Source organism: Calonectris borealis, chromosome 1 (assembly GCF_964195595.1).
Source record: "Calonectris borealis chromosome 1, bCalBor7.hap1.2, whole genome shotgun sequence".
Classification (NCBI taxonomy): Eukaryota; Metazoa; Chordata; class Aves; order Procellariiformes; family Procellariidae; genus Calonectris; species Calonectris borealis.
In genome coordinates, this window is record NC_134312.1 from 17,926,966 (window position 1) to 17,940,001 (window position 13,036).

The 13,036-nt window shown below is 34.7% G+C and overlaps 1 protein-coding gene across 9 annotated transcripts in view; it reads left to right on the forward strand.

Annotated features, from left to right (window-relative positions):
* Positions 1–13,036, forward strand: part of TBC1D22A (TBC1 domain family member 22A) — a 184,999-nt gene that overhangs the window by 39,978 nt on the left and 131,985 nt on the right. For all 9 annotated transcript variants that reach the window (XR_012673024.1, XR_012673023.1, XM_075146097.1 and 6 more), the window contains one exon: positions 2,398–2,512. Coding sequence is in view for 7 of the 9 variants with exons in the window: in XM_075146097.1 (XP_075002198.1) it covers positions 2,398–2,512 (115 nt within the window). In the remaining 2 variants the exon portion in view is untranslated. The remainder of the gene's footprint in view (positions 1–2,397; positions 2,513–13,036) is intronic.

Genomic DNA, 13,036 nt, shown 5'->3' on the forward strand with positions numbered 1-13,036 from the left:
ATGTGTATTATCAAGTTCTGAGGAAAGGAAAGGCTGGTGGTACAATTCTTGGGGTTATTTGACTTGAGACATGCCTTCGTGAAAAGCACTGTTTTTATAGTTTTTACAACGGGTATTTTGATAGCTGTTACTTACTGATATGTTTTTTTGTTTGTTTCTCACTGTGCATATTTTGTGGCCCCATTGCACCAGGAGTTTTGTGTTTAGCCTAGTGCATAACACTATTTTACATTCAGCAATTGCTATTTAAATAGGTTTTTCTAGTCACCTCTATCTGTTACTTGTTTTCAAGAAAGTTATTTGTATTTGCAGTATGTTAAACATGTCCTTTATTTGAAGGGAAACACAGAATGATAACACTGATAATACTGAAAAACTAATGTTACTGAAACTAGAAATGGCAACTTACAGAAGCAGGAAGGATGGCTGTGAGCTAACTAACCGTTTTCCAATAATAGTAAAAATATGACATAAACCAACTGTAATTTCCTAAGGGTGTAATTTTGTAAAATGTAAAAGGAACTTGTAAATGGTAGAACTTAAGGTCTTTATACACTTGTTGATAGACAATGAAACGCCACTGGCTATTGCTTGATGGGCAGAGGTTGGTGTTTTTTCAGTTTAATATGCAGTGCGTATCAAAAACCATGAAGTGACAGGACTAGCACCAAGAAGAATTTATAGCTAAAGGAATAAGCATCTTGGCTAATGAAAACAAGAGGCCTTTATGGAGAATTTGCTAAATGAATACCTCCCTTTCTGCCTAATCCTTGCCCCAAAACGGAAATCATACTGAGCAAAAACTGAATCTTAATTGTAGCTGCAATGGATCAGACATGAGCTGTGTTAGGGCTTGTGTTTTAGTGCCTACCAGAGCTTTTCATATTTATTGTTGTTGACCGTCTCTCTTGTTCTGTGGATTTTCAGCATGCCAGGGAAACAAAACCTGGAGGTTAAGGAAAGTTGATTCTCAAAAGAAGCCTGTGGGAGAAGGGTAGATGCTGATGTTTGGGACTTGTTTCTAAAGCAAAAAGTGCAAACTTCAGGTAGCTCATGTGGAAGCCTGTGACGGGACTTTCAAGCAACTGGATGCAAGCTATATATGCCTAGACCTTTCCTTACTTGAACAGGCTGTAAGAGGGCTTTTAAATTAAAGAATAAGATTTTATTTAAACTGGAATTAGAATAGTGAACTTTTAATCTAGCAAAAACTTGCAGTGAGATTGAATAGAAATAATACAGGCTTCACGAACTAAACTTCCTCTCTCTATTGCGTCCTTTGAGGGCAGGTCTTTTACGGGCTTTCTTGAAGCCTGAGCATTCATTGACTTCTGGGGTTGCAGAAAACTATGCCATCTCCTTGGGGTCCTTACAAAGTCTCTCCTTCTTTATTGGTATCGAGGCCCACTCTTAAGAGCAACATAGTCCTTTGGTTTGAGCCCTTCTGTCTCTACTCTGCTTACCTGCCTCTGCGTTCTGGCTTCTTGGGCAGACCTTCTAGGGAAAGAAAACATTCTTTTGCTTCGGAAGATTATATGTGATTGAGCAAAGCACATAGCAGCTTTCACTCTGCTGCTTATTTGCAGCATTTTAAAGACGTGTAGCACATTCAGAAGCAAATAATTGAGAGGAAATACAGCTTGTCACAGACCTAAATTGTGTCCGAGATCAAGTTCTGTGATTTCCCTGCTCCATACTCTTTTCATGCTGTCCTTCCCATGATCAGATATATTGCAGCCTTAGGAGCTTTTGCAGATCCTAAGCAAGGTACAGTTTACAATGTTGAGGAGGTGAGGTTATGTGATATGGCAGACAGTTGCCTTATTTCTACATTTTTTTCCGATTTTTTTTTATTAACCAGTATACATGCTTCTGAAGTCTAAAACCCGACACTGCAGTATCAGGCAAGCTTAACTCTTATGGAATCTCTTTTTATGGGCATGTTATTAAAAAATCTAAGCTATATGAAGTATTTTTTTCTGTTATTTAGGAATAAATAGAATCTATATTGATAAAATACTTCTTTCAAAGAGGTGAAAAATCATGGGAAGGTGATTTAATATTTCTGTCTCTTGAGGAAAGAGGAATTTTATATTATTGGAAAAGCTCCAGAGAGTAAGTGCTATTTTGTTGTAACTACTGTAACTGAATTATATACTAGATTGGTTTTAACATGTGCTAATACCCTGAAAATGCTTCCTTTTGAAGAACTGAGAAGCTTACTTAGCACTTGAAGTTAATTATGAATACCAGTATTCATTTATGCTTTTGTATGCATATTTTTATACTAGTAATTCTATGATACTAGATTTGTCCTTGTATAATTTTCAAGTGTCTTGTTTAAAATGTGCTCCTCACTTGATAAATTACCTGATAGTTTCTTTAACTCTTTTTCAGATCTTTGAAAGAATTTTGTTTATCTGGGCAATACGTCATCCAGCCAGTGGATATGTTCAGGGCATCAATGATCTTGTAACTCCTTTTTTTGTAGTCTTCGTTTGTGAATATATAGGTAAGAATTGTCTTAATACTGAGTTATGAATTGGTACTGGTTTTGGAACAGCATCTTCATTTTAATCTGATTTGGATTAGCTAATCAAAGCATAATTTGATACATGAATTTTATAATAAATTTTTGTAATTATAAATCTGTATAGTTCTATTTAAATATATACTGAGAAGCAGTCAGACTATTTAAGTAGTCAGTGGAGTTCAGGAATCTTTCAGGATTTTATTTCAAACAGTCTCCTCCCCCTCCCCCAACAAAACCCAACCAAACAAAACCCTCTGTAGAAGTTGCAGACAGCTTTCTTGTTTGTCAGATCAGAGAGCAGGGGAAGGAAGCACAATCTAGCATTTGCTTTTGTCTTGATTTCTAGTTAAGAAGTGTTCACCACTCCTGATGCTTTTTTCTTCATAGGTGGGTTTATTCTCCTTTTCTTTCTCTCTTCTAATTCACCCATTTTCTGAAAACTTTAAATTGTACATATGAAATGAGCAGGTGTTTAAAAAAAACAAAACCAACCAAAAGCAACAACAACAAAAAAAACCCCACACCGAAACAAGAAAACATGAAACAAGGAAACCTTTTAAATGAGTGGCGGGGAAATTAAAGTAGAGGGAACATATTAAACTGGATCTGTGGCTGAAAGAATGCCAACCTGGAATTAGGGTCTGAAAATTAAGGCAGCTGTAATCAAACTTCTCTGGTTAAGAGCTCTGCTTTTCTGCAGCTCACAACACTACTAACAATGCATTTGTGGCCTTATATATGAATATGCTTTTTGAAAACTTTTTTATTTGGCAAACTCTGATATTGGTTAAATGCTCATCTCTTACTAGAATATAATTCATATGTTAAATTTATATATTAGTATTTAAGTCATAAACATGGTGAGAGTAGTTTATCATTAACAATTCATTAATAATTTGGATATAACTGTTTACAAAAGGTAAGGTTAAACAGTAAAAATGGCAATGTTTATCTTATTTGAAGTAAAACTGTTTTCTTTGTATTTCTATTTGTCATGCACACATACAATGAAAATACACAATGCTTGTATGTAAACTGGAGCAATGTATTGTCTGGCTACTTCAGTGAGGCTGTGTATAGTGGATTCTTCCTACTTTCTCTATGCAAGATACCCATTGGTGTCTTAATCCAGATTGATTAGATTTAATGAAGGACAGATTATCCTTGAGAGTGTATGATAGACTCTGTTGCTTTGTTCGTTTCTTGTTTCATAAGGGGACATTTCATTGCTAAGCAACTAATGAGAACTACTGCTGCTTTCTCCCTAATCATCTCTTAAATAGGGTAGAGGCCTACTCCTGAGAGTACTTGAAGATTCTGCCTTTTACTCCCTCATTTGACAGATAATGAAAACGTTCTTAATGATCCTAGAACAGTAGGGCCTCTAGTAGACTTTAGGGTTGTTAATTGAAATAAGAAGTTCAAATGAGATGTGATTAGAGAATTGATATTCCATGTTAAATAGACCATTTAATTAATATGGTAAATAAGTTTGTCTTTACCACCAACTTACATTTGGAGACCCTGGTGATTGTTAATGTGTTTGTCAGTATTTTTGTATTGGAGAGCATAGCTGTTCCAGTAAGTGTCCAGTGAAGAAAGACAAAACTCAAAAACTAACAACTGTGAAAGATATTTTCCCACTGAAAATGTATGAAACTCAGAAACCTGTATTCTAAAAGCTCATTTAAAAGCTGTTATCTATGTAATAAGAAATATACTGAAATGAAGGTATTTTCTTCAATATAGTAGTGGTCCTGGCTAAGTGCTAACAGCAGTTATTTCCCTCAGTGACATATAAAAACTTTCTAAGATTTGTCTTTAAATAGCTTTTTGATTTGAGTCTTTCTAATATATTGAAGTTACGCTGAGTGATGCATTCAAGTTAGAATGAATAAGAGTGTGCATTTTACTTAAACTTGAAATGCGGACATGAAATTTATGAAGTACTCAAAATCCTGAGTTTTGTAATAAAATTTTAGAAGGATTCAAACCTCAGACTATGAATTGTGCTTAAGTAATTTAGAAAGAAATAAATGCAGAATTGCAGAAGTTTCCTAGAAAATTTTTTAAGCTATTAATGTATTTAATATTTACTCTAGTAATACTCTGTATTTACCTCAGTTTTTTACCTTAGATCTTATTTCTTACTCTGATTTTAAGTGAAAATTGGTTTGTACCTTAAATTGCTTTATTTATTTCTTTCTTTTAACTATTGATTCTTGTATTTTTCTCAATTTAATGGAAACCTTTGTGTTGCAGTTCTGAGTCACTTGGGTCCTGATTCATGCCATTGAAAATAATAATGCCTTTTAATTTAGGTTCTTTCTATAATTAAAAAAAAAAGAAAGAGGTCCTAAAGGATTATTAAAGAGTAATAGTAAATTATTCTTATTATTAACAATGCTATTAATAATAAATCTGTGCTGATTAGATCATCTGATGGTATATCCTGATAATATTAAAGACGTGTAGCACATTCAGAAGCAAATAATTGAGAGGAAATACAGCTTGTCACAGACCTAAATTGTGTCCGAGATCAAGTTCTGTGTTGCGGTTGCAGTTTTGTCAAATATTTTGGTGGGAGGAAAGCCATGTTTATTTTAGCTTTATGACAACTGAGCGAGCCCTTAATCCTTAATCTTGCCTAACAAGTGTGTGACATATTTATTCTAGTGACGCGAGCCTTTCTGCCCTGCTAAAGACATCCAAAACCAATTGGAAAATTATTGTTAAAGAACTTCTGAAGATACAGATGACATGTACGGAAGTGATAATTTACTTGCCTAGTAACATTTTTTTTCTTTCAAATCTGAATGCCAAAAAATATGTTCGTGAGTCTTTTTATAAGGACCAAAGTCATACATGTTTTGATGATTTAGTATGGATTGAGGTGCCTAATTTTAGCAGATAGGTTTACACATTTAGAATAGGTTGAGTGACTGAATGTAGGAATTGAATATGTTAAATGTTGAAAGCATTCTTTCAATCTTTCCAGCAGTGTAAGTATGATGAAAATGTAATTTGGTGATGTCTCATTAATTCCCCACTCTGCAATAAAAGCAGAATACTGTAATGTTTTCAGCAAGCTAAAGCTTGGTTGTCAAACCAAGCCAGGAGAGGCACAACTGCAATTAAAGAAAATTTTGGAGAGGGTAGGCACTGGCCCTGCTGGAATACAGTATATTCAGATTAGGATTTCTAGTCTACATTAGGAGGAGGAGGAATTTAAACCTTAGATTTCTCATACCAGGTGATTGTATATGTCAGTCACCTTTTTTCGCCCCCCGCCTCCTTGAAAAATGCTAGAGATCTGTAAGCTTATTCTGCCACAATATAACATCTTCTTTGGAATTTCAAACACTAGTGGTATGGGAAAAGTATTTCGTGCTTATGTCTAACCTCCTACATGACATAGCACTGTTATAACATGTGTTGTTAGAACAAATGCTAATTTACTGTCAGGGCACTTTTCCTGAAAGCTCTGTGTGTTTGCAGCGTATTAGTTTGTGTTGAAATGAATCTTGTCCGTGTAGATGAAATTCCAGAGGCGTTTTTGTTAATGAGATAAGATATACCACGTGACTGCTCACTGTGTGCTGACTTAATGGGTACAAGGACATTTTGCACTGGATTGCAAGTCCTATTTCAAGTTGCCACACATGTTGCTCTTTTTATATACCTTCCTGTTGCTCTGAGTTCCTGTTGATCTAGTTTCCAAATATTAAGTTGTGCTGCATAGTTGCTTGTGATTTCCTGCTCATGGAGTCAACTACACTTCACTACATCTGACATTTCAGTACTACATCTGCATTTCAGTAATTCACTGGACCTTGTGTGTACATCTAGAACATACAGAGAAGACCTGGATTTATTCACCATCTAGAGGGACGAAAGCTCAAGAGAAGCACCATCATAATAAGGATGCATGTCAGGCCATTGCTAAGTGGGATGGCTGTGTGAGATCACTTTGAGACCCCTAGCAGTGTTGGATCAAAAGGAAATTAGGAGTTAGTAGGAAGTCAAGGGCAGAAAATGAACACTATTGTAACACTTCATCATTTTATGTCGGATAAAGAATGTCAAGAAAAATGAGGCTGCTGAAGACGGGAACGGCGATTGAGATATTGTCTGCAATCTTCTTGCAATAGAGGAGCTTGAGACAATTTGAGGATGCTTACAAGAACTTGTGAACTGAAAACTTTGGAAAGAGGGTCTTAGCCTTGTAAGTATTTTTCTTGTGATTTTAAATCCTCTTGTAGAAGGCATTAAATGTGGCTTCTGTTACCTAGCGTTTTTTAAATTGATACTTCCATGACTCTGTGGAATAATTGTTTCAGGCTCAAATCCTAATGGGATTGGGATGGGATTTAGTCCCAGACTAAACATAGAGAACATAGAGGTTCTTTGATCCTGGAAAAGCCGGTCTGTCTATAGCTCCCTTGCTTACCTTTCTTTTTATTCCCTCTCGTGTGTCTCAGGAAGTCTTCCTGTCCTTAAAATGAGATTTCATACTAGTTATTGCCTTCTTTCCTTCCTTTTCAGCATATCTGCTGCAAAGTTTAAAACTATTCATTTTGGTTTTTCCGTAGTTTGTTGAATGCTGTATTTAAAATTGTTATTTTCATAGTATAATTGGAGTGACGTTTCAGAGCATTGTGTCATGGCTGTATCAGAGGTATTTCCTCAGTGTTTGTTTATAAAATATGAAAAAGTTGTCAATTTAGCAGAGGATTTTTTTTTCTGGAAAGAGAGTCGCAATTTTTATGCAATAAGTAAATCTGTTTAGAATGTACATAAAACTGAATTTCTGAATGATGAGGTAGTAAGTCAGAGAGCAAGGAGTACTAGCCCACTGACTCCAGAGAGCTGCTAGAAGATTTTTCCAACACAGGGTTGGAAGGTAAAATTTTGTTTAGCATGCATTATTTCCTTTACAAGACCAAGCTGAAATCTTGATTTCTGCAGTATGTAAAGTAATCTGAGATAATTAATCCTCCTATCTAAATACCTAGACCTTTCTTACTCAGTTCACCAATTCACTAGTCCTTGGAGAATTATGAATAGGGCTTGTGCATTGGGGTTTTGAGGAGGTAAAGTGGAAAAGATTTAACATATTTGTAGTTATTCTACTTAGAAGAGACTAAAACTAAGGGAATGACAAATTGTTTTGATAAAATGGAAGTTGAACTATAGTTGAGATATAACTGGATTAACTGGATGCTTCTCTCCCTCCCAGGCCCTTCATGTGGTTGGAGATTGACAGAATCATCCTTGCTGTCTTCTGGTTTACCAGGAAAGAAATACTGGAAAACCTCCCAGCACAGAGTGCTCAGGAATGTAAAGAATTTCTTAGGTTTGAGAGATGAAAAGACTTTATTTGCAATTGTTGTATGCTCTTAAACTTTTCTGATAATTTTGGCATTGCACTTTGTTACAAACTTCTACTGTTTTAATGCTTTTCTTTGTTCAAATAAATACATGTTCTTGAACAATACTGTATTAAAATGTTTTTATTTACACATTTTTTGAAGTGATTTATGTAACTTATACAAATTAAATCTGCATAAAAGCACTAACATGAAGCATAACTGACGTTTTAACATTTTCTTGCAAGTTGTAAAAGTATTAAGAAAATGTTTCCTCATTTTTTGAAACCATTGTAAAACTTGCATGAAAAACTATTCAAAATTATTTAAATCACTCCTCTGTCATATGAAAATTCAATGCCAGAAGTTCCATTTGATCACATTAAATTTTCTCTCCTTAACGCAAATCACCAGTAATGCAGTTTCCACATACAAAGGTATATTTCAGTGCTGCTTCTTAAAAATTTCTATGATGTTTTATAGTAATACTCATGACATCAGTGAAGTTGACTTAAATTATCATAAACATGAACAATACCCTGTGAAATATTATTTGATAATTGAATGGAATATTGTTATCTGTGTGATTTGGGTGGGCAAGGAATGAAGAAAGCTTACACAAAACTCTTTTGAATTAATGTCCTGAAAATACTGAAAACCAAATTCCATCTTCTGCATAAGTCCAGAAAACATCATATGCATTCTTCTGTAAAAGATCGGCTACTTAGACGAGCCATTCTGAAAATTTTGACTTACCTGTCAATTCTCTTTGAAGCACTCTTCGCTTTCATATATTATGAAACACTTAGTGTATACATTCATATATACGTAACTATAACATGACGCAGAAGTTGTTCAGCATTATCTTAGCTTGCTGTGAAAGAACCACCGCTCACTTTTTCAATTTCTAGGAATATGTTCCCCCACTCTCACCCTGTTGATGTGCCAATCTATTGTCCAGTGAAAGTATTTTGAAAGTAGTGTGGAGTAGCTGAGGAAAGGGAGGACTGTGATGAGTAAGATAAAGAGCATTTGAATTCGGTTTTACACATTGATGATTCCTGCTTTGCACCATGGAAAAGCTGAAGAAGGTCCACAAGTAAGCAGAAACCTGTGTTGTGTCCGTTCACAGTGCTGAGGACTTCTGTACCAGTCTTCTGTGCTGTGTGGCAGCACTGATTTTGACTGCAGTGGGAAAGCAGTAGAAGTGATAGGTGCTGAAAGAGAGTCCTAACAGGGTGTTTCCTAACTCATTAATAAATAGACTTTATGGAGTTAAACTGTATTTTATCCTGTTTGTTTCTTATGATTTGGCTTGTTCTACTTTATTTAGGAGCTTCCTGAGACCCTTTTATAGGTCTCATTTCTTCCTTACATCTTCTGTTTTATACCGCCTATCAGATTCCTCAGTTGGAATTCAACCATTCTTTTTGTGCATAAAGTACTAATTGCCCTATTTTTAAGTCACTGCAATTTTTAGACTCTGATGTTTATAGTCCTGTTATAGTTAATTTTTGTGAAGAAACAGTGTGTTCTGAGAATTTGTAATCACTTTAAAATACATCCATATCTTTCTGTAATTCAGAAGGTTGGTGTTTTTTTTTTTATTAACTTAAATATTTTTGAGCTGATGTAATGAAAAAACCCCAAGTTCCTCCAGGTAAATTACATTTTTCGTCAAAGGAGATAAAAATATAGACCTGAATTTTAGTGCTTTAAAAAAAACTTTAGCACTCTTTTGAAGCACTTGGCTAGATTATATTTCTAAATTGTTCATTTGTTTTTATGTATGTCTCACTTAAGAAAAATGAACCATTCACGATGTCTGAGCAATTTTCTTTATTAATATACAGTATAGTTTTTCAGGCCTAATTGGGTGAGGAAATCTTACTATTTTACATCCTTCTATTCACTTTGATCAAGGAGGAGAATCCATGTGAAAATAACTAGCAGTGAATTGTTTGAATTATTTGTCAGCTAGCAGTGCTCGCTGTGTCTAGGGTTGGTTAATAAAGCAGTATATTTGGAGGCATTGCAAACAGAACTGTAAGGAAAATGTGGATAGTGTTAAGAGGAATCTCATGCTTAGTTTATGAAGGTTAGGGAATGAGAGAGCATGAAGGAGGGCAAATACGTCTGCAGGACTCGTGGAACGAAGAGAATTGATAAGTAGGGGACCAATGAACTATAAATTACCTTTAATCTTTTGATCCTTTTGTTTTTGTGTTTGGATATTTATTTTAATTATTTACCTGGACAAATTCATCTTTATCTTTCAGCATGACTTGTTGGAATATTAATGTTTTTAGTTGCAGTTTGACTAATCCTGTAGTGAGCACTTTGTTCTGGCTTAGAGTTACAGAACTATTTCAATTAAGGACTATTTTTTCATACAGTTTTAATAGTAGAAGCCCTAATGAATATAATTGGGCTTTACCCAGGTGTGCACTTTGTGTGTGGCTTGCTGGTGATAGAGTTTATTCCCTACTGTTTTTCCCTAGTTGCTTAACTTACCAAATGCCACCACTGACTTCCAGTATCAAATGTATGAGGGAATCTGTCTGTATAAGCTCTCTCTTAGTCTGCTTTGGTCAAAATGAGATGATTTACTTATTTAATTAGTGGATTTTTAGCTAATTGTACCAACCCAATTAATGCTACTGGCTTGTCTTAGAGTATAGTAACCTTGAGAAGGTGTTAATAATGAGCAGCTGAGCACAGATTTACAAGTAACTGTTTGGTGTAGTTGGGTGATAGTATATTGCTACATGTATTTTACTCATTAATATATTTGATTCCCAGTAAGGGCTTGGAACTGTGTGAGCTGGATTACTATGTGCTGTAGACTTCATCTTCTAGATGCCATTTGCTGTGTCAAGGGGTTAATGTACCCTGCCTGTCCTGGGTTTATTTCACTGCTCTTTAAACTTAACTGTGGAGCAGCATATTTGAATATTTCCAAATCGGGTTTAGTTGGACAGCAAAGGGTTTGCTTGCCATATGCTTAGATCACACAGCTAAATCAGGGTTTGCTGCTGTCGAAATTGGTAGCTTTGCTTTGTCTTTCCCAACCCCAAACACGGCGTTCCTGTCTTCTCTTTTTGGTCAGCATTGGCTTTTATTTGGCACAGTGGATCAGTTCTTCTACACTGGCAGAAAATTCGCCCCATAATAAAATGAATAATTTAATTTTCAGCTTTCACCTCAGGAATCAGAGGTGAACGTCAGTACTGGTGTGGGAATAGGAGCATGTCAGGGAAGAAGGGAGAAGCAAGATCTCCATTTAATGCCAGATAGCTCTTAGACTGTATTATTAAACTGCATCCTCATGATAAGTGTTTGTGAATTCCACTTATTTTCTGCTTAGCAAGTTACAGAGCACTCAAAAAGCATCTCAACAGACAGATGTAGGGTAGATGCAGGTAACCTGCTTTTCTAGTGTTTTTACTTTCTAGTATTGTCTTGAATGGCCATGATTTATTATAATAGGCAATACTGTTTTACAAAATCAGTCCTTCTCTACCTCTGTGTTTCAGTTTTGATTTCAGTCTCTTCAATATACTGTGAGATTTCCAAGCTAATTGTAACAGTTAATCTGAAACGTTGGATGCGTGGTTGCATCCAATAGTCATCTTGGAGAAAGATTTGAGACTGACTGAACAAGTTTTTATTAATAATTATGACAACCAAGCACTGTGAATATAAATTTTCTAGTTACCAGTTTCAACTTCAAGGCTAATTAAAAAAAAGAAAAAAAAAATTGATACAAAAGCTTCTTTTTTTTAGTTCCTCTGAAAATTCCCCTGAAAGGCGGCAAAGCTTAGGCTTTTCTTTGCTTATCACATATAGAATTTTTTTTAATGTTACTTCTGTCATGTTTTCTATAATCTTAATTTTTTTTTAAGTAATTCCGTAGAACTTTATAACCACAGTGTTTGAAGTTGTATCATACTGATGGGATAGAGAAAATAACTCTAGTCATCTTCATGACCTCTGAAACAAAATTAAGTTCTTGCAAATGCATTTGCTTAACTACACAAATTGTAAAATCAAAATTCTTATGAACTGGCACATATTGCAAGTTTGAATAAAGTGTGGGCTGTGATAAAATGTCTTTTTCAGTTTGATTACAGAAGTATAGTAGTAATAGTGCTGAGCATTTAGCTCATAAAGGTGTGTTAGTAGAGGAAGTAGGATGTACCCTCAGCTTCACTATCTGCCAGGGAAAAATTAACTTATTTTAACTAAAACTTTTTTGTGGATACTTTTTAAAAAGTTTCCTATCTATTTGAAGTGGAATAAGCCTAATTAGAGTTAGATTTCTCTGGCTGTGGTTAGCAATTGCTGTCAGAAGTGAAAAAGAGACATTAAGATTATCCTAGTAAGTATATCCAACTGCTTAATTGCCTGTTATTTCTAGTTCTCTATCTGAGAGAAAATTAATATTTTGAGCAATGGTATTAAATGGTATTAAAATTGCTCATAGTGTCTTATGAGTTTCTGTTTTTTTTAAAAAAAAAGGAAAGGAAAAAAAAACCCAAACCCTGAAATTTTAAGGTGTATTAGTCTTTCAGACTTTTTTAGGCTTTTAAATAGTCTTCAAAGAAAAGACAGTCCACATAACTAAAGCATAGATTCTTGACTGTTAATGCTAGCTGAATGGAAAAAAAACCCAGTATATAAAGTATATATGAAAGGTGTCTGTGCAAAAAAAACCACAAACAAACAGGGAGTCTGTTGTCATGTTGATGTAAAACTTAAAATATTTGCAATTTTTTATGTAAGTAGAGTTACCAGGGATGTCAGAATTCAGCTCATGAAACCAAAGCACTGAGTGTGTTTTTAAGTCCTAAAACCCATGACCTGTTGAAAAATAAAGTAATAATACTTCAATTTTACTCTTAAATGAACTTCTCTGTTGCATTTATTCTTTCATACTCTAGTTATCAATCTAAATTCAAGTTTGGATGACAAGGGAGAGAAAAGCTGTCACAGTTGTATTCATCTGCTAGAGTTTTAGGAAACTTCTCTAACTATCACTGTTTGCATCAAATTTGAAACAGTTTGCTTTCTATTTTCAAAGTGTAAAGTAGACGCTACTAAATCTTAATAGGATTGTTGCATTGCTTTATAA